The 22,781-nt window shown below is 42.6% G+C and overlaps 2 protein-coding genes across 2 annotated transcripts in view; one reads left to right on the plus strand and one right to left on the minus strand.

Annotated features, from left to right (window-relative positions):
• Positions 1 to 10,153: 10,153 nt before the first annotated feature.
• On the plus strand, positions 10,154 to 16,776 carry LOC308133278 (CD82 antigen; the record flags this gene model as incomplete). The annotated part of the gene is made up of 8 exons (XM_080500581.1): positions 10,154 to 10,219; positions 10,912 to 10,990; positions 11,100 to 11,212; positions 11,373 to 11,447; positions 12,055 to 12,153; positions 14,475 to 14,675; positions 15,245 to 15,328; positions 16,567 to 16,776. 8 exons carry the CDS (start codon positions 10,154 to 10,156, stop codon positions 16,774 to 16,776), a joined length of 927 nt encoding a protein of 308 aa, XP_080356707.1.
• A 5,330-nt stretch (positions 16,777 to 22,106) lies between these two features.
• The window catches only part of hjv (hemojuvelin BMP co-receptor), a 5,799-nt gene continuing 5,124 nt past the window's right edge, over positions 22,107 to 22,781 (minus strand). The window contains exon 5 of the mRNA XM_080501403.1: positions 22,107 to 22,781. This exon is cut by the window's right edge and continues 270 nt beyond it. Within this exon, the coding sequence (XP_080357529.1) occupies positions 22,410 to 22,781 (372 nt within the window). The 3' untranslated portion in view covers positions 22,107 to 22,409.

Raw genomic sequence — 22,781 nt, forward strand, 5'->3', positions numbered from 1 at the left:
AAAACAGGCTTGTTTCATGAGACGGTTAGATAAAAATATTACACTTTACCATTACACACACTTTACATATCATTACGGAGAAGTGTGTGTACGCACTTTTATGTGTACAAAAGTGTTTCGTACACACTGGCACTCGGATGTCGTGCTAATAATTTTGGTCCCCATGAGGAGGGCAGACATTGAGGGACTGGTCCTCGAAAAGCATAAAGACAGGAATGTAGGTGTACACACCTGCTGTCCATTCATACTCTTGTGGAAACACGTAATCCATTCAGGATTATTTCATTCAGAAAAATAGGTTGTGTGTGTGTGTGTGTGTGTATGTGTTTTCTCCGTCTCTCCCGCTCTGAAGGCAGTCCTGACTTTGTTTTGCTGTCCATTAGAACTCTGCACAGTCCACAGTGGCCTTAAATTCATTAATAAACCGATTAATCCAAGCTGGTTCTCTTTGATCTTTTTACCCCCAGTGACGCTTTTATCACAGTGAAGATAACATTAGCGGATGAAAACAGCCACCATAATAACAATCCAATTTGGTGCTTTTATTTTGACAGTCACCATATTAATAATCCAGCTTTGTGCTTTTATTTTGACAGTCACCGTAATAACAATCCAATTTGGTGCCTTTATTTTGACAGTCACCATAATGACAATCCAACTTGGTGCTTTTATTTTGACAGTCACCGTAATAACAATCCACCTTGGTGCTTTTATTTTGACAGTCACCGTAATAACAATCCAACTTGGTGCTTTTATTTTGACAGTCACCGTACTAACAATCCAACTGTGTGCTTTTATTTTGACAGTCACCGTAATAACAATCCACCTTGGTGGTCTGTCCACTAGAATGTTCTCCTGTTAATGTTTACATCCTGTTGTTCTCGACTGTGCTTCAGTACTTAAACTAACAACAGCACCAACTAGTGGCCCAACATGGAAACTACATCGTTTTCAGAACGTTGCTGTGTGAACGTGGCACTTTTCAGAAGCAAAAGCATAAAAACGTTTTCTCCACATGGCGCCATGAAACTGACTAAAAACAACGTAGTACATCTACCAGGCCTCTAGGCGGCGCCGTAACGCCGCCACAGTAATGCACCAACAACAAAGAAGATGAGAGCATGAGAAAAAAAAAAAACGTAGAAATGAACAAATCCACCAAGTGTCCTTATTAAAGCGACGACCAGCAGCAGCGCCACCTGGAGCAGGGAGTCCGCCATGTTGTTGTTGTTGCTAAGTGATGTCACAGAGAGGGAGGCGGGGTTATAGGTCGAGAGGCGGGGCCATGACATCATGGTTTTCGTCCGTCCACACGTCAAAGCCGAGGGTTAACCCGTTTTTTTTTTAGGCTCCTGAATTCCGTCCTGTGGCTGATCGGCCAAAAAAGGAAATGGCGTTGTCGTGTGGGCGGGGCCTCAGAGTCCTACCCCCCTCCCACCCCCCCCCCCCCCCAAAAAAAACTGGATACGTGAAGACGTCGACAGGAGATCAAAGGGTCAATGACACATCTGCAGCACAGCCAATCCCAGCAGGAGCACCGGGGTCAAGCCACCAATCACTGAGCCCTGGGAGGGGTCACAGAGAGGTCATACAGAGGTCACACGGGTCATTCAGAGGTCACAAGGTCACATAGATGTCGTACAGACAGAAAACAGGAAGTTGTCTCACCTTGTTCCGGACTTCGGAGACCCCGGCCACCGTCCCCGTCACTACAGACACCATCATGAAGCCGTTAGTCCTCCAGACGTCACGCAAGTATTCGATAAACAAAAACGTAACTGTAACCCCTCTATACTTTCGGAACGAATCACTTTGTAACCGAGTACTTTTTTTTTTTTTAAGTTACCGAGTGTTAAGTCGAAGCTCCTGACGCCATTTTAGCAGCTTCAGCCATCAGCGCCGCTGCTAGCATTAGAATTAGCATTAGCATCACCCAAACCTGCTTGTTACGCCAAACTGTAATTGGATTACATTCATAGAAGAGTATAATCCCAGGTGTAAATGTAATTCCGTCGACATCTAACTGTAATCCTTCACTTTTCAATCCGGGGTGATTCTGATTACACCTGACTAATCTGATTACAACGACACCTGAGTGTAATCTAATTACAATAACAAGTGACTGAATCTCTGACGGTGTTTCGTGTGTTTATGTTCCTGACGTCTCTGAACATCTGCACGCATTTCACTACAGTTACTCTTGACTATTCTGATTACACTAATCTGATTAAAGTTGCACCTGACTGTAATCTAATTACAATTGTACTCAAACCTGAGCAAGCTCTATTGTCAGAGCCGCTGTTAGCATTAGCACGCGGCTCGGTTGTGTTGTCAGTGAAGAGAAACTGTGACTATTTGACTAAACTCCTGTTTACTGAATCCTAGTCTGATTACATTTACGCCCAACTGTAATCCGATTACATTTTTCACCTTACCTTAATGGATCATGTTTGAGTCCCTCCTGGATCCAATGGCAATAAGACGAGATGTAATCTGATTACATTGATTTCTGACTATTTTAAGAACAGATCAGTCTGATAGTAATCTAATTACAAAACAATCCAGCGGCGGCGTTACCGTAGTAGTAGTCGAAGGTGGCGGTGTAGTCGTAGTCGTACTCCGGCGTGACGGTGGAGAAGTCGTAGTCGTAGTCGCTGGTCGGCTCCTCGTCTTCATCACTTCCTGTCCGAGTTTCTCCTGCGGAGAGAAGACGACGAACAGGAAACCCCGTGAAAATTCACCCTTTGATTTTCCGTCAGCTCGGTAATCTGATTACTTTTGACTGTAGTCTAATTGCGTTTCTCACTTTCAGACAGATTCGGGCAAGAAAAGCTGTGAAACGATTTGGTGGTTTTTTTAACTTTGATTTGTTTATTTCAAATCAAACCTGTAACGAAACAAGTTTCCTTTATTCACACATTATTATTTAGTACAGTAAAGTACTGTACTGTACAGTATAGTACTGTACAGTATGGTACTGTACTGTACTGTACAGTATGGTACTGTACAGTACAGTACAGTAAACTACAGTACTATACTATACAGTACTGTACAGCACAGTAAAGCACAGTACCATACTGTACAGTAAAATATTGTACAGTAAAGTGCTTTACTGTACTATATTTGACAGTACTGTACAGTAAAGTACTGTACTTTACGGTACAGTAAAGTATCATACTATACTGTACAGTACTTTACTGTACAGCACAGTACATACTGTAGCTTATAGTACAGTAAAGTACTGTACAGTACCATACAGTGCGGTATAGTACTGTGCTTTACTGTACTATATTTTACAGTACAGTACTATACTATACAGTATTGTACAGTACTATACTGTAATGTAGAGTACAGTACTGTACTGTAACTTATAGTACAGTAAAGTACAGTACTGTAAATTATAGCACTGTACTGTAAAATCTAGTACAGTAAAGTACAGTACTGTACAGTATAGTACTGTACTGTACAGTATGGTACTGTACAGTACAGTACAGTAAACTACAGTACTATACTATACAGTACTGTACAGCACAGTAAAGCACAGTACCATACTGTACAGTAAAATATTGTACAGTAAAGTGCTTTACTGTACTATATTTGACAGTACTGTACAGTAAAGTACTGTACTTTACGGTACAGTAAAGTATCATACTATACTGTACAGTACTTTACTGTACAGCACAGTACATACTGTAGCTTATAGTACAGTAAAGTACTGTACAGTACCATACAGTGCGGTATAGTACTGTGCTTTACTGTACTATATTTTACAGTACAGTACTATACTATACAGTATTGTACAGTACTATACTGTAATGTAGAGTACAGTACTGTACTGTAACTTATAGTACAGTAAAGTACAGTACTGTAAATTATAGCACTGTACTGTAAAATCTAGTACAGTAAAGTACAGTACTGTACTTTACAGTATACCTTGCAGTTCTATACTGCGTTATTTACTGTACTAAAATATAGTACAGTAAAGTATAGTACTTTACAGTACTGTACTTTATGGTACAGTAAAGTACAGTACTGTACTTTACAGTATACTTTGCAGTTCTATACTGCGTTGTTTACTGTACTAAAATATAGTACAGTAAAGTATAGTACTTTACAGTACTGTACTTTGTGGTACAGTAAAGTACAGTACTATACCGTTTTTTTAATGCACTCAACATGAGAAACGTCTCGTTGATGGTTCATGATGACGTCCAGCAGAGGGCGCGATGAATCGGGACGAAGAGATCAAAGTGTTTTCCAATAATGGACGAAAGATGAAAGGAATGACTGATGGCTTCGCCTCGGCTCTTTGGCGTCTCTGTTTCCCTGCTGCTGCTGCGTTGTGTCTTGAGGACGAGCTGAAAACAGAGCCGCTGTGTCTCCGCTCCCGTCGCGTCCTGCCCGGGTGAGGTTTCATCATTCGCACACGGAGACGCTTGCCGGAGGGCGAAATTTTACCAATCAAAAGCGGAGCTCGCTTACAGACTCGTCCCTCATTATCCGATGACGCTGAAGACAAACGGCTTCTGTGAAGTCGCTCTCCGATCCGCTACGGGCTATGGTACAGGCTACGCTACATCACAAGCTGGACGACCTTTCCCTCCACACGTGGAGAAAATAAGTAAAATATGACGTCTGCTGACCGACGAACTGCGTTATTCAACTCTGCTCTACTTATATATTTGTCTTTTATCTTCCATGTGCCTTAAAATGTCTTATCAATCATTGATAATGTCACTTAGTGTGCTACTTTGTGTGTGAGTTTCATTATGTGTGTTCTAGATTTTTATTTCTATCCTATTCTATTCTTCTGTCCCATAAAAACTGGTTTTGCTGCAGAACAGGTACCTAAAGCTGCACATTATACTGCGTGTGTACGAACAACTCAGTACAAATACAGGTCTTGACTTGACACCCACTGAGCAGCATTAGCATCAGCCTGTATCCACAGTAGCGCTACTTAGCACTAGCATGCTAAAATAGCAGTTAGCTTCCGTCTCGTGACGTCGTCTGGATGTTTGTCATTTTTCTCAGGCCCTCGTCTCGACGGCGCCTCCAGTGGAAATGCATCGTTTTTGTGTTTTCGTTTCAGACGTTTGCATGGCAACGTTTTGAAAATGTTCCGGACTTCCTGTAGAGAACGGTCAGATGACGGAACGGTTCCAGACTTCCTGTAAAGAACGGTCAGATTGACGGAACGGTTCCAGACTTCCTGTAAAGAACGGTCAGATTGACGGAATGGTTCCAGACTTCCTGTAGAGAACGATCAGATTGACGGAACGGTTCCAGACTTCCTGTAGAGAACGATCAGATTGACGGAACGGTTCCAGACTTCCTGTAGAGAACGGTCAGATTGACGGAACAGTTCCAGACTTCCTGTAAAGAACGGTCAGAATGACGGAACGGTTCCAGACTTCCTGTAAAGAACAGTCAGATTGACAGAACGGTTCTTGACTTCCTGTAGAGAACAGTCAGATGGACGGAATGGTTCCACACTTCCTGTAGAGAACAGCTAGATGGACGGAACGGTTCTTGACTTCCTGTAGAGAACGGTCAGATGGACGGAATGGTTCCACACTTCCTGTAGAGAACAGCTAGATTGACGGAACGGTTCTTGACTTCCTGTAGAGAACAGTCAGATGGACGGAATGGTTCCACACTTCCTGTAGAGAACAGCTAGATTGACGGAACGGTTCTTGACTTCCTGTAGAGAACGGTCAGATGGACAGAATGGTTCCACACTTCCTGTAGAGAACAGTCAGATGGATGGAACGGTTCCAGACTTCCTGTAGAGAACAGTCAGATGGATGGAACGGTTCCAGACTTCCTGTAGAGAACGGTCAGATTGACAGAACAGATCCAGACCTCCTGTCAAGAACAGTCAGATTGACGGAACGGTTCCAGACTTCCTGTAAAGAATGTTCAGATTGACGGAACGGTTCCAGACTTCCTGTAAAGAATGGTCAGATGACAGAATGATTCCAGACTTCCTGTAGAGAACAGTCAGATGACGGAACGGTTCCAGACTTTCTGTAGAGAACAGTCAGATGACGGAACGGTTCCAGACTTTCTGTAGAGAACAGTCAGATGACGGAACGGTTCCAGACTTCCTGTAGAGAACGGTCAGATGACGGAACGGTTCCAGACTTCCTGTAGAGAGCGGTCAGATGACGGAACGGTTCCAGACGTTGGTCATGAAATGAACCACAAACACGCAGACCTCATCGTTTCTGCTTCACGAGTTTCTTTCTCGTGAATTTTGGTTTCAATTCTTTACTTTCGCTTCACTTTTGAAGTTTCAGCTCTTCGCGGTTGCGGGACGAGGCGGAACTCCGCGGAACGTCGGGTTTGTTGAGTTTCACAACAAGCGGCAGGTTTCAGGTCTGAGCAGGTTGGTTCTCCTGCAGAACAACAAAACGCTCCTCACTCCTCACTTTCACTCTTCAGACTTTTCCTTTTCTATTTCTACACTTTTATTTCAACTTTGAAAACAATTAGCGGTTTTTAATTTTTTTTAAATAAGTAGTCATTTCCTCAGTCATTAAAAACACAAAATTAAATATTGATTAATATTAATAATAATATATATTAATAATGATTTTAGAAAATTGATTATTAGTATTCATATTTTTAATATAATTTTAAACATGATTAAATTCTTGTTTTAACTATTAATAGATTATTGTTTAAATATTGTTTTGATCATGTGGAATAGGTAAAATAAAAATGTAATTTGATTCTTACTACTACTACAACTTGTTGTTGATGTTCGTGTATATTTTTTAAACTTTTTTTTTTTTTACATTTATGTGAGTTTTTTTTCCGGCTCACATTTGTTTGTCTGCTTGTTTTCAAAAAATATTGTGAGTTTCCTAAGATGAAAGACTTTAAAAAACTTTCACCTGAGTAGTTTCTTTTTTTTTACTTTTGTTTTTTAACATAAATGTCAATTTCTTAAAACAAACTCCGGTGAAATTGATTCACTGACGTTTGTTTTTGATGCTTATTTATTTATGTTGGTGTTTTGAATTAGTGGTGTTTAACGTTGGGTTTTCAAGAGTTCTCACACACTCACACACACAGACACACATACACACACACAGTGCTCAGGGGTCAGAGGTCAGAGGTCGGGGGTCACTCACCGCAGCTGGACGACATGATGAGGGCGACGCAGAGCGAGACGACGAGCTGCACGTTCATCCTGGACCGACGACGCTCGCAGACTGACAGAGGGTGGGGCAGGTGGCCGGGGGAGGAGAGGGGTGGGGGGGGAGGGGCGGGGGGGAGGGGGGGCGTGTCCAAACAACATCACACTAATAAAAATGAGACGCTCCTCTGATTGGCTCAGGAGCCGCAATCAAAGACAACATGGGAGCACTGCAGACTATGTGCTACTACATGCTACATGCTAATACACGCCATAAATGCTACATGCTAATGCATGCTGTATACGAATAGATTCTACATACTAATAGATGCTGCATGCTTACAGACCCTACATGCTAAGATATGCTACATGCTAATATATTTTGTGCAACATTTTGTTCTGAAAAGTGCTATATAAATAGTTGTATTATTTTTATTAATACATGCTACATACTAATAGATGCGACATGATAAAAACGCTACATGCTATATGCTTATAAATGTTCATACAAGCTAAAGAGGCGGTAATAAATAAACAACGGACCAAATCTCCACAAAAAAATTTTTTTAAACTGCCACAAAAATCCACAATTCCTGTTTTACTGCATCATAATGAAGAAAAATGTGTTTGTTGTAACCACCAGCTCTACTTTTTACAGTGTAGACGTGGTGAAGTGAAACTCCCAACAGGACGGATCCCGACATGTCAGAGTGAGCGTGTGTGTGTGTGTGTGTGTGTGTGTGTGTGTGTGTGTGTGTGTGTGTGTGAGTGTTGGGGGGTTTTTCCAGCATGTTTCACCAGACAACAAGTTGAGATCTGTGAGCGCGAGCCGTTATCAGGTTACGTGTGTTTAATATGTGTTTACGAGCCGTTTCCCTCGTGAACACGTCGGGCTGGAAGGTCCAGGCCCCGCCTCCGTCAGTTCCACCGTCAGTTCCACCTTCCCGATCACAGAAACATCGTAATGTTAAAGGGTACCTCTCGATTGTGACGTGTAGAACTCCCCTCGACAATGACCTTTGACCCCCGCGGGGTCACTGTGGGGCGACCAAACGGCAGAAGTACCTGAAGTCACCAGCAGTCCTGCCGCGAGGTGCTACAGGTTTCTCACTGACCCCCACCGGGGGAGGGGGGAGGGGGGAGGGGGGGGCGCGGCTGTTTGATTGATTGGCGGTCTGAAGGAATTCCTCCTGCCGAGCGACGCCCCGTAAAGAGGGCCGAGTAGCGCCTGTCTAGTGTCTCTGGCGAGGGCTTCTGATTGGTGGAGGCCCCCCGGGGGGGGGGGCCCGGGTGGCATGGTGGAGCTCCCGATGACATCACAGCGAGGTCCTAATGACATCATGGACCGTCAATCCCTCAGCGGCGCCACGGCGTCGCCACGGCAACCACGCAGCCCCGGCGCCGGCAAACTGATTGGCCGCCCGCCCGGCAGTGAGAACGTGGGAACGGGAGCCGAGCGGCGACCTCCGACCTCCCCCGTAACGTCTTCTTCTGTTGCCCCCGGGGGTCAAAGGTCACGCTGGCTGTTTGTGTTTCTAATGAAGTGCCGCCGAGGTTCTCGCGCGGCGGCCCGACGACGCCCCCGGGAGCGTTCAGACCTTCCTGGACGTCCGGCGGGGGGGAAAAGCACGGCGAGTCTCCAACCGTATTTCACCGCGAAGCAAACAGAGCAGCTTTTCTTCACGAGGCACAAGAATCTTTATTTGCTCTAATAAAATTCTACGACGGAGTGAAAGACGTTCAGGCCAGGAAGCCACAAGAAGGATTTACAGTTTTAATGGAAGTGAAAAAAATTCTAAACTGTAACTTAACCAGTAACTGCAATATGTTTACTAAAAACAGATTAAACTGCAGAAGAAAATAAGCATTAACCATGTATGATGTGAGTATAGTGCACATTGTCCAGTATGATGTAAGGATAGTGCACATTGTGCATGTATGATGTGAGGATAGTGCACATTGTGCATGTATGATGTGTGGATAGTGCACGTTGTCCAAGTATGATGTAAGGATAGTGCACATTGTGCTGTATGATGTGAGGATAGTGCACATTGTGCATGTATGATGTGAGGATAGTGCACATTGTCCATCTATGATGTGAGGATAGTGCACATTGTGCATGTATGATGTGTGGATAGTGCACGTTGTCCAAGTATGACGTAAGGATAGTGCACATTGTCCATGTATGATGCAAGGATAGTGCACATTGTGCATGTATGATGTGAGGATAATGCACATTGTGCATGTATGATGTGAGGATAATGCACATTGTGCATGTATGATGTGAGGATAGTGCACATTGTCCAACTATGATGTGAGGATAGTGCACATTGTCCCCCCCCACCCCCCCCCCCCCCACCCCCACCCCCTCCCCCACCCCGTGGAGGCGTGCAGCAGCTCTCGGATCACGTTCAGCAGCTCAGATACGCGACAGGAAACTGACAGCTGAGTTAATTAAAAGTGCTGTTTATGTTCTCTGACATCGGCCGGGACAAAACCTCCAGAGGTGACACTTGGGAACCAAAGAAGAAGAGAACATGCAGGTTTGTCTTCAGGACCAGCGGTGGACCGAGACGCTGGATATATTTGGTGTAAAAAGTTCATGTGATTATTTGAACGCGGCTCCAGTTCAGTCGTTTCACTGAATGGATGAGAAGCAGGTCAGAGGTCAGCCTGTGCTTGTGAAGACGTCATGAGGTGAAGTGTAGAGCAGCGCCATGCTGCCCTCTGGTGGTCACAGCAGGTACTAGCAGGAGGCGTCATAAGTGAGCCGGGTCAGGTTACCATGGCGACGGTATGAGGAAGTGAACTCTTGGACTCTTGATCTCAGGTGTTCGTGGCGTCGACGGGTTTCCCTGATCAGAGTGAAGCTGCTGAGGTTCCGCTGGAGAACCTGACGGAGCAGCAGAGGAACATCAGAGCGAGTCTCACCTGAGGGGGAGGAGCCAGAACCAGAACCAGAACCAGAACCAGAACCAGAACCAGAACCAGACCCTGCAGGGGAAGATGAAGCTGGCGGTGAAGATCGAGGTGCTCAAGTTCTGCTCTGCAGTTTTTAACAGCGTCTTTCTGGTGAGGAAACTTTCTCCTGCTTCACTCGTCCTGCTGGACCAGAACCAGACCGGAACCAGAACCAGAACCAGACTGGAACCAGAACCAGACTGGAACCAGATCTGAAGTAGAACTAGAACTGAACCAGAACCAAGCCAATGACATTACTTAAAATACTGGTTGCTGTGTTATTATTTTATAACAATATTAATAATAATAATAATAATAATAATAATAATAATAATTGAAGAATTGTTGTTATTGTAATAACTGGACTGACTATACATTTGAGTGATCTTTCTTGATGACCTTTTATTTTCGTCATGTTTTATATTAATGGTCCTTATTATTATTATTATTATTATTATTACTATTATATTATAACTATTATTATGAATAACAATGTTATTATTAATATTATTATTGTCATTATTATTATTATTATTAATAACAATATTGTTATTAATATTGTTATTGTCATTATTATTATTATTTTATGTATTTTTTTATAATTATTATTTATCGTCTGCAATTTAAGTCAACCTTTAATTATTTATTTTTTGGGGTTTCTTTCTGTCTTTCTTTGTTTCTTCCTTTCTTTCTTTTTCTATTTCTTTCTCTATTTCTTTCCTTCTTTCTCTCTTTCCCTCTTTCTTTCTTCCTTTCTTTCTTTCTTTCTTTCCTTCTTTCCCCGTGACCTTTGACCCCTGCAGGCTCTGGGCCTGAGTGTGTCTGGCTGCGCCGTCTGGATCCTGTTTGGTGATTCCAGCTTCCTGGGCGTCGTCTCCTCCAGTGGGTCCACACACACACACACACACACACACACACACACACACACACACACACACACCCGGTCCACTGGGTCTGCCAGGGTAAGTACTCGAGTACTTGTGGTGTGCAGGCGAGCTGCGGGCGGCGGCGTTCGGCCTGCTGGTGATGGGCGGCGTGGTGGCGGCGCTCAGCGCGGTCGGCTGCGTCGGCGCCGGCTGTGAAAACAGGTTGCTGCTGCTGCTGGTGAGTCACAGGAAGTAATCTGATTACCAGGGACCCGAGAGCTCAGCGCTGCTCTGCAGGCGTGAGGAGGAGGAGGAGGAGGAGGAGGAGGAGGAGGAGGAGGAGGAGGAGGAGGAGGAGGACGAGGGGTTGTTACGTAACTTCTGCTCCTCATCCTCAGTACATGAGCTTCATCATCGTCCTCGTCCTCGGACAGATGTTTGTTATCCTGGTGCTGGTGATCAACAGAGAAAAGGTGAGGGATGATGGATGGATGATGGATGGATGATGGATGGATGATAAATGGATGGATGATGGATGGATGATGGATGGATGATGGATGGATGATGGATGGATGATGGATGGATGATACATGGATGGATGATGGATGGATGATGGATGATAAATGGATGGATGATGGATGGATGAATAGATGGCTGGATGGATGGATGGATGGATGATGGATGATGGATTGTTGGATGGATGGATGATAAATGGATGATGATGGATATATATATGATGGATGGATGAATAGATGGATGATGAATCATGGATGATGGATGGATGATGGATAATAAATGGATGGATGATGGATGGATGGTGAATGATGGTTGGATGATGGATGATGGATGGATGGATGATGGATGGATGATGGATGGATGATGGATTAATGATAAATGGATGATGAATGATGGTTGGATTATGGATGATGGATGATGGATGATGGATGATGGATGATGGATGGATTATGGATGATGGATGATGGATGATGGATGGATGAACCAGGCCTGTTGGCCTCATTTAGTCTTTTACCCAGAATCCTCTGCTCCGTCTGATTGTCCTCCTCCTGTCCATCTTCTCAGATAGGGCGGAGCCTGGAGGACGTGGTGGAGGACACCATCGTCCAGTACGGAGACGGCGGAGACGAGCGGGACAGACTGATGGACAACGTGCAGCGCTACGTGAGTCCACCAGGGGGAGTCCTTCACTTCATCACTTCAGTGACGAATTGAAGAAAGAAAAAAAAACCAAAAAACACCTTTGATTCATTTTTTTTTTTAAAGAAAAAAATACAAAAAACACCTGGATTTCTTATTTTGAAGAAAGAAAAAAAACACAAAAAACACCTTTGATTCCTTTTTTTGAAAAAAGAAAAAAGAAAAAAAAACAAAAAAACCCCCAAAAAAACACATTTGATTCTTTTTTTGAAGAAAGAAAAAAAACAAAAAAAACCCACCTGGATTCCTTTTTTTAAGAAAGAAAAAAACACCTTTGATTCCTTTTTTTTGAAAAAAGAAAAAATACAAAAAAACCCACTTGATTCCTTTTTAATTTAAGAAAAAACCCCACAAGAAAATACCAAAAAAACACCTTTGATTCCTTTTTTTTTGAAAAAAGAAAAAAATACAAAAAAACAACTGGATTCCTTTCTAATTTAAGAAAAAGCAAAAACAACACAAAAAAAATACAAAAAAACACCTTTGATTCTTTTTTTGAAGAAAGAAAAAAACCAAAAAAAACCACCTGGATTCCTTTTTAATTTAAGAAAAAGCAAAAACAACACAAAAAAAATACAAAAAAACACATTTGATTCCACTTTTTGAAGAATGAAAGAAAAAAAACACCTGTATTAATTTTTTTAAGAAAGAAAAAAAGAAAAAACCCCATCTTTGATTCCTTTTTTTTTTTTTAAAGAAAAAAATACAAAAAAACACCTGGATTTCTTTTTTTAAGAAAGAAAAAAACAAAAAAAACCACCTTTGATTCCCTTTTTTAAGAAAGAAAAAAACAAAAAACCCCATCTTTAATTTCTTTTTTTTGTTTTAAAGAAAAAGACAAAAATACAAAAAAACACTGGATTCCTTTTTAATTGAAGAAAAAAAACACAAAAAAATACAAAAAAAACCCTTTGATTCTTTTTTTTGAAGAAAGAAAAAAACCAAACAAAAAATTACCTGGATTCCTTTTTTTAAGAAAGAAAAAAAACAAAAAAACCCACCTTTGATTCCTTTTTTTTTTTTTTTTTTTTTTTTTAAACCCACCTGGATTCCGTTTTAATGTAAGAAAAAAATCCACAAGAAAATTAAAAAAAACACCTTTGATTCCTTTTTTTGAAAAAAGACAAAAATACAAAAAAACACCTGGATTCGTTATTTTGAAGAAAGAAAATAATAACAAAAAAAACACCTTTGATTCCTTTTTTTAAAGAAAGAAAAAAACAAACAAAAAATATAATTGATTCCTTTTTTTTCGAAAAAAGAAAAACACAAAAAAACACCTGGATTCCTTTTTTTAAGAAAGAAAAAAACAAAAAAAAACATCTTTGATTCCTTTTTTTTTTTTTTAAGACAAAAATACAAAAAAACACCTGGATTCCTTTTTAATTGAAGAAAAAAACCCACAAGAAAATACAAAAAAACACTATTGATTCCTTTTTTTTGAAAAAAGACAAAAATACAAAAAAAACAAAAAACAAAAAACACCTGGATTCCTTATTTTGAAGAAAGAAAATAATAACAAAAAAAACACCTTTGATTCCCTTTTTTAAGAAAGAAAAAAAACAAACAAAAAAACACTATTGATTCCTTTTTTTGAAAAAAGAAAAAAATACAAAAAAAACACCTGGATTCCTTTTTAATTGAAGAAAAAAACCCACAAAAAAAATAAAAAAAACACCTGGATTCCTATTTTGTAAGAAAGAAAAAAAAAAAAAACCCAAAACACCTGGATTCCTTTCTTTAAGAAAGAAAAAAACAAAAAAGAACACCTTTGATTCCCTTTTTTAAGAAAGAAAAAAAACAAACAAAAATATCTTTGATTCCTTTTTTTTTTTTTTTTAAAGAAAACACCTGGATTCCTTTTTAATTGAAGAAAAAAAAAACCCAAAAAAACAAAAAAAAAACACCTGGATTCCTATTTTGTAAGAAAGAAAAAAACAACAAAAAAAACACCATGATTCCTTTTTTCAGAAAGAAAAAAAAACAAAAAAACCCATCTTTGATTCCTTTTTTTTTGAAAAAAGAAAAAAATACAAAAAAACACCTGGATTCCTTTTTAATTGAAGAAAAAAAACCACAAAAAAAATACAAAAAACCCACCTGGATTCCTATTTTGTAGGAAAATAAAAAAACTAACAAAAAAAACACCTGGATTCCTTTTTATAAAAGGAAGACAACAAAGAAAGAAAAACTAAATCCTAAAATAAATCCACCTCCAGCACGGTGGAGATTAAACCCTGACTCAGCGTTTCTTCCAGACTCAGTTTGCCCTTCCCGCCCCTCAGGGTCGCTGCTGTGGCCTGGAGGCGCCTGCTGATTGGCTGAACAACTCCTACGTCTCCAGTCTCAATCTGACGGACGTCCTCCCCTGCTCCTGTTTCCTCTCGTCTCGTCCCGCCGCCGACTCGCCCTGGTGCTCCGAGCGGCCCGCCACCGCCGCCGCCGAGGGGCCGCTGGTCGGACGAGGAAACGGCACTTTCGCTGAGGTCGCGGTCGAAAACGCTTTTCTGATTGACGTTTAAAACACCCGGTGGAATTCTGACCTCCTGGTTACTTCACTAGTTAGTGCACGTTAAAAAAGTAACTAGTTACTTTTTAAGGTTCTCTGTAATGTCCTGTGTCAATAATGACCAGTGTTAGCGCTAGCATTAGCTGAGCTGTTAGCACTGTGTGGGCCCGCTAGAGGGAGGAAGATGCTCTATAATCTGATGTTAGAGGAGGAAGTTGCTCTATAATCTGATGTTACAGGAGGAAGATGCTCTATAATCTGATGTTACAGGAGGAAGATGCTCTATAATCTGATGTTCGAGGAGGGAGATGCTCTATAATCTGATGTTGGAGGAGGATGATGCTCTATAATCTGATGTTGGAGGAGGAAGATGCTCTATAATCTGATGTTGGAGGAGGAAGATGCTCTATAATCTGATGTTAGAGGAGGAAGATGCTCTATAATCTGATGTTAGAGGAGGGAGATGCTCTATAATCTGATGTTGGAGGAGGAAGATGCTCTTGTTGTTGTTGTTTCTTGTCCAAAACGATGTGTTTGTTCCTTCAGGGCTGCAAGAAGAGCCTCATTGATTGGCTGCAGGAGAACCGACTGACCATCATCAGCATGGAGGCTGGACTCATGTTAATCCAGGTAATCTGGCCTCTGTGTTCTGACAGTCACTGTAATAACAATCCAACTTAGTACTTTTATTTTGACAGTCACTGTAATAACAATCCAACTTAGTACTTTTATTTTGACAGTCACTGTAATAACAATCCAACTTGGTAGTTTTATTTTGACAGTCACCGTAATAACAATCCAACTTGGTAGTTTTATTTTGACAGTCACCGTAATAACAATCCAACTTGGTACATTTATTTTGACAGTCACTGCAATAACAATCCAACTTGTTACTTTTATTTTGACAGTCACCGTAATAACAATCCAACTTGTTGGTTTTATTTTTACAGTCACCGTAACAACAATCCAACTTGGTACTTTTATTTTGACAGTCACCGTAATAACAATCCAACTTGTTGGTTTTATTTTTACAGTCACCGTAGCAACAATCCAACTTGGTGCTTTTATTTTGACAGTCACCGTAATAACAATCCAACTTGGTAGTTTTATTTTGACAGTCACCGTAATAACAATCCAACTTGGTAGTTTTATTTTGACAGTCACCGTAATAACAATCCAACTTGGTACATTTATTTTGACAGTCACTGCAATAACAATCCAACTTGTTACTTTTATTTTGACAGTCACCGTAATAACAATCCAACTTGTTGGTTTTATTTTTACAGTCACCGTAGCAACAATCCAACTTGGTGCTTTTATTTTGACAGTCACTGTAATAACAATCCAACTTGGTAGTTTTATTTTGACAGTCACCGTAATAACAATCCAACTTGGTACATTTATTTTGACAGTCACTGCAATAACAATCCAACTTGTTACTTTTATTTTAACAGTCACCGTAATAACAATCCAACTTGTTGGTTTTATTTTTACAGTCACCGTAACAACAATCCAACTTGGTACTTTTATTTTGACAGTCACCGTAATAACAATCCAACTTGTTGGTTTTATTTTTACAGTCACCGTAGCAACAATCCAACTTGGTGCTTTTATTTTGACAGTCACCATCTTGGTGGTTTTATTTTGACAGTCACCGTAACAAGAATCCAACTTGGTACTTTTATTTTGACAGTAACCGTAACAACAATCCAACTTGGTACTTTTATTTTGACAGTAACCGTAACAACAATCCAACTTGGTACTTTTATTTTGACAGTCACCGTAACAACAATCCAACTTGGTACTTTTATTTTGACAGTCACCGTAACAACAATCCAACTTGGTACTTTTATTTTGTACCTGTCCAGGTGCTCCAGTTCGCGGTCGCCATCGTTCTCTACCAGTCGTTTGGACGCAAAGCGGCTCTGGAGACGACGGACGCTCTGGTGGACCAGCGAGACCCCGACCACACTCAGGACGAGCTGGACCACGGCGAGGACAACCACGCCTACACGGACACGGATTATGTGGATCAGGACTCGTATTTTGTGGACCCCCACCGGCCCCCACATTATTGATGGACAACTCTTTCTGTTTCAAAATAAAAGTCCCATCATAGGAGCGGTACGTCGTCACACACACATTCACACCTACAGGACCTGGAGGGACGTCAACTCACCTCACAGAGAGGACATGCAAACATCACCAGCCCGCACCGCAGCCCCTCCACAATAAAAGCTTTAAATGGATTGTTTTACAAGATTTCTGTTTAAATGTATTAAAAAGAAAATGACTCCTCCGACTGAATACTAAAATGATCCCTTCAGTTATGAGGCCTTTGACAAAGTTTCAAGATTAATTTGTTTACATGTGTTTGTGTTTGATCAGTTTGTTTTCTATTGTGACGTCATGGAATCTGTTGCCTCTCGTCCTCGTTTTATCAATAAAGTTAGAATTTTCCACTTTTCTACTCTTTCTATTTAAATACATTTCAGACTTTTACTCAAGTAAAACAAAGAGTTTTTTCATTTTCAAAACAACTTCAGACTGGACTGGAGGAAACGACTCGACCCGGATGATGATGATGATGATGATGATGATAATGATGATGATGATGATATTTATGGTGGTGATGATGATGATGATGGTGGTGATATTTATGGTGGTGATGATGATGATGATGATGATGATGATGATGATGATAATGATAATGATGGTGGTGATGATGATGATGATGATGATGATGATGATGATGGTGTGATGATGATATTTATGGTGGTGATGATGTTGATGATGGTGGTGATGATGATATTTATGGTGGTGATGATGTTGATGATGGTGGTGATGATGATGATGACGATGATGATAGTGGTGATATTTATGGTGGTGATGATGATGATGGTGGTGGTGATGGTGATGATGATGATGATGTGGATGATGTTTATGGTGATTATGATGATGATGATGATGATGATGATGATGATGATGACATTTATGATGATGGTGATGATATTTATGGTGGTGATGATGATAATGATGATGTTTATGGTGATGATGGTGATGATATTTATGGTGGTGATGATGATAATGATGATGATGTTTATGGTGATGATGATGATGATGATGATGTTTATGGTGATGATGATGTGGATGATGATGGGGATGATGATATTTATGATGGTGATGATATTTATGATGATGGTGATGATGATGATGATGATGATGATATTTAATGGTGGTGAAATCAAAGTGTAGACATATATAATGTAGAATCAGGTGGTATTTATGTTGAAACCGAAACTCAATTGGATCTACTAAATAACTAAACTTATTTTTAGTATTTAGTATTTTTTACCTCATATTTATATGTGTTGAAGTGAATAAATGGAAATCATACGCAAAAACAAGTCAATGTCTTTATGTTTAAATTTTTCTTTAATGTTGCCCAAAACCCCCAAAGCAATTTTTCAATATACCCGGAGACCAGCGATAAAAGTTTTTCTGATTCTGAAAGGGCGACTTTAATGATCCTCATATCTTTTAATGTTTCTCCGACAGACTTTCCTCCAAAATTACATCAAAACAAATCTGCGCTTCACAACAAATGAAAAATCACGGTCTACAAAATTTAATCGTTTGATTCATAACAAATGCGCAGCGTGAATCCAGAGAAAATCAAAACATAAACATTCACATAAAAACATACATATATTGACATACGAATCATAAATATAAAAAATACAAAAATATATAAAATAAAAATATTAAATATTAGATTTAAGTTATGATAAAATAACTTCAATCTGCTATTCCGACAAGTTGTGAGGCTGATTTTGAAAAACAAAACAAAGATGGGGCCACTGCTGTTGAACAGGGTGACCCTGACCCGACACGGGGGAGGGGCAATACGAGACGCCACTGGACAGGTAGTCATATATAAAATATGGACATAGAAAATAAATAAAGTAATATATATATATATTTCTCATCAGTTTCTCAGCAAAATATAATTTGTCTTCTTGAATTCACAAACATTTCATTGTTGAGAATCATAATTATATTTTTCCCCGTCAGGGGATAGAGGATGAGCACCTGTGTGTGTGTGTGTGTGTGTGTGTGTGTGCGTTTGTGTGTGTGTGTGAGTGAAGTGTTTGCTATTTTCTATTGTGGAGGAATAGAATCTATACGTGTCCTCACAAAGTACGGATTGATCGTAATGGTGTACACTCACATTCTTGTTTTTATGCATTGTGAGGTCCAGTCCTTCAATATTTTTCCTCCTCGTGAGGACCGAAATCATTAGCATGACATCTGTGTGTGTGCGTGTGTGTGTGTGTGTGTGTGTGTGTGTGTGTGTGTGTGTGTGTGTGTGTGTGTGTGTCATGTCCTCAGTGCTGCCACCTGCAGCCTCCAGCACTGGAAACACTGCGCGGTCTCGTGTGTGAGGTCGAACAACTTTTTCGTCTCCGACGGTGACGACCTTCTGGTTCTTGTATGTGTTTTACTCTGAAAATTAAACAAAAAATGAAATCCCACATTAGGATAAACACAAGAGTCGGAACAATTAAAAGTACGTTCTGTGTGGAAACCAACTGTATTGTGGTATTTTAAATGTGCATTTCGGTCTTTTCCTGTTTGTGGAGTTTGTCGTCGTTGTCGTTGTTGTTGTTGTGCTGTTGGTGGAGTCGTCGTGTCGTCGCCACTCACCAGCTTCCTCAGCAGGTCTTCCGTCAGGATGACGACTTGGCCCAGAGCGTCGGCGTGGCTGCAGACTCGCCGCAGTTTATCGGCGCACTCGGGGTACGAGGACAGGTTCCTGTACGCCACGACGCGCTGCAAGGCACACAAGCAACCAGCCTGAGTCTCGATCGGCGGGGAACCGCGCGGCCCCCGTCGCTTCGACGACGACACGCGGCAGAGTTTCCGTGGCCGTTCACGGCGTCGCCAAGATCAGTGTTTTTCAACCTTTTTTGAGCCGAGGCACACTTTTGTCTTTGGAAAAATGTGGAGGCACACCACCACCAGAAATGTTAAAATGTGAAACTCTGTAGCCTCTATTAACAATATAAAGTCGTTCTCATCAAAGTTTTATCAACAGGAATCAAATAAATACAGAAAAAAAAGTATTTCCCAATTTCTTTTTTTTTTTTTAATAGTGCCTCCCTCAGTGTGAAACCTGGACCTGATGGATGAAGAGCTGAGATCCTGGTTCACATTCTTCCTTTTCAAAAACTTCTCCATCACTGTCACTGACACAGTACTTTGATACAAGATGGTAGCAGGAGGTGGAGATGAACCACACTGACGTCTGTCACTTTACATTTCACCGGCAAAGTTCTGTGCTGCCCTCTAGTGGTGAAGAGTATTTATACACGATTCCTCTGCAACACACTGTCGCTGTGAGAGCGAATGTTTTTTAGAAAAAAATGTGAAATTGGATCATTTCCCACGCCACACCTGACGAGATCTGGAGGAAACACCAGTGGTTGAAAAACTCTGGTCTCGAGGACGGAGCGTACCTGATCGGACCTGCCGATGGTTTTCTCACACGGCATGTCCAACAGGTCCTTCACGTAATCCTGCAACGCAAACAAAACGAACTCTGTCAAACATGGGGGGGGGGGGGGGTAATCTGTGAAAAACAAACAAACAAACAAACAAGGGGATTCATCCGATCCGTTTGAGGAAACCAAACCAAAGTCACGACCACGGCCAAAGCTATTGCGTGTGCTATTGTTTGTCCCCCGCTCTGGTTTTTACGAGGCACTCGTTTCCTCACCGTGCGCCGCAGGATGCTGGTGTAGTTCTGCATGACCTCCTGCAGACTCAGGATCAGACTCTGCTCCTCGCCGTGGGCCTCGGCCGTCAGCGCGGGGTTGGCGGCGGCCCGCCGGGCCCAGCAGCACAGGATCAGAACCAACAGGTACCCACGATGCACTGCCGACACAAACCACAAAGCAACGTCAACGTGTCTTTAAATTCAGATTCTGAACTTCGGACGAGGGGCCAGTAAAATAAAAACTTCCACAGGAACTGGTCAGATCAGGCGTTCACATTAACGAGAGGTGTGAGAAGAGACGGAGTCGTGAGCGTCACTGACTTGTGAGGAGGCGAAGGAGCGTCGGGACTCGGTCTGTGGTCTCTGAAGGTGCCGGAGGAGAAGTGAAGCGTCTCCACACTGCCGATGCCCATATTTATCCTCATCCAGATGCCAATTCTCTGGAAGCGGAGCCTCAGTTCCTCAGAAGCTTTGACATCACAGCTGGGTTTTTTCCTTCCTCTTGCAATCAGATTGATAGATGAGCATCTCCATCAGATCCGGCAAGGCGTGTCCGCCTCCTGGCGGAGCCTCACCTTCGCTCCTCTGCCGACTCCGCTCTGCTGACTCAGCCGCTTCTGTTGAAACACGCGGAGCGAACATCTCCGACACGCAACGAGAACTTCGTCTTGCATACGAGGCGACGTTCCGTCATCGCGTCCTGAGAGGACGGTTCCCAGGTCGACCCCTGCTCTTCGCGGCCCGTGCTTCTCGTGCGCAAAGCGCAGCGCCCCCTCGTGGGAACACGTGTGAACCGCAGGGTTACGCTTCCGTCTGAGAGGATGAAGGAGCTGCAAGACGCCGTTTCCTCAAACCCTCCAGTGTTCAGTGTGAATCAGGATGATGAAACTCCGGACGCACGTCATGTCATGTTTCTGTTTATCTTTCAGAGGAATTTGATTCATGAAAGTATTTTTCCGCTGTTTCTGCTGACTCTTCTCCAGGAACTTTCTCCACAAGGTTTCTGGTGACGGCGATGTAGCATAGAGCGTCGACGACAGCGCCCACTAGTGGACCAAACATGATTACCTGCATCGTTTTCATTGATACGGCCGTTGCCACGGAAACGTTTCTGAAACAAAGAGGGCAAAATCGATTCTGACCTGAGGAACGACGGAGGAGCAGCTGAAGAACTGAAGGTCTTTGGAGGACAAAGTGTCTCTATTTGATGACGCAGATGGAGTCCGCAGGTCTGGAGTCTGCAGGTCTGGAGTCTGCCGGTCTGGAGTCTGCTGGTCTGGAGTCTGCCGGTCTGGAGTCTGCAGGTCTGGAATCCGCAGGTCTGGAGTCTGCCGGTCTGGAGTCCGCTGGTCTGGAGTCTGCAGGTCTGGAGTCTGCAGGTCTGGAATCTGCAGGTCTGGAGTCTGCCGGTCTGGAGTCTGCAGGTCTGGAGTCTGCAGGTCTGGAGCAGTTAGCGTACATACAGCTAACAGTAGAGACCTGCAACCAGGGGCCTCCACCCCTCCATCCCTCCACTCCTCCACTCCTCCACCCCTCCACTCTGTATCGTCAAACTGGAAACTTCCCTCCTCCCACTTCCCGCCAGAAGCTAATTCAACGTCACGAAACACGACAGGAAGTGAACATCTGCACAGGAAACAGTATTTTAATGATTCACTCTGTAAGAAACAGCCACATTCCATTAGCTAGCGTAGCAGTTAGCTTGCGCCAAACAAACACTTTTTTTTTTTTTTTTTATGCGGTAGACGTGAAAGATATAAATAATGTTAACTTAAAATCAACGCTGTTGGTCGTTGAGTTGCAGATTTTTCTGGCTCCAACACAAAAAGTGTGAACTCTCCCAACGTGAAAGCGGGAATTTCCCGCCATGTGACTCTCTGAGTTCCCACTTCGGCTCATTTTGTTCTTTGTTGCGAAAAACGCTCCATCGGATCATCGTCCCCAGGCGCCAGCCAGCGCTCCCAGCACGCCGAGTGCCAGCAGCAGCGTGGCGAGGTGTGGCGGCCCCGCGGCGGCGGCGGCGGAGGGCAGCAGGTGAAGCCCCTCCCCGTCCGTTAGCATGCCGCGGGCGTCCTGCAGCGCTCCGACGGCCGCCTCGCTGGAGTTCAGGTCCCCGCTGGCCAGCAGGTCGAACACGCAGGCCTGGTAGTAGACGTCGCGGGCCGGGAGCAGCGCGCCGCAGTGGGCTTCGGCCCCGGTGGGGTCGGGGGCGGGGCCCGGCGGGTCGGGTCGGGGGGGGCGGAGCCTATCCAGCCTCTGCGAGGGCGGGCAGCCCCACACGCACAGCTGCAGGTCCTGCTCCGG

Source organism: Blennius ocellaris (assembly GCF_963422515.1).
Source record: "Blennius ocellaris genome assembly, chromosome: 8".
NCBI classification, from domain to species: domain Eukaryota; kingdom Metazoa; phylum Chordata; class Actinopteri; order Blenniiformes; family Blenniidae; genus Blennius; species Blennius ocellaris.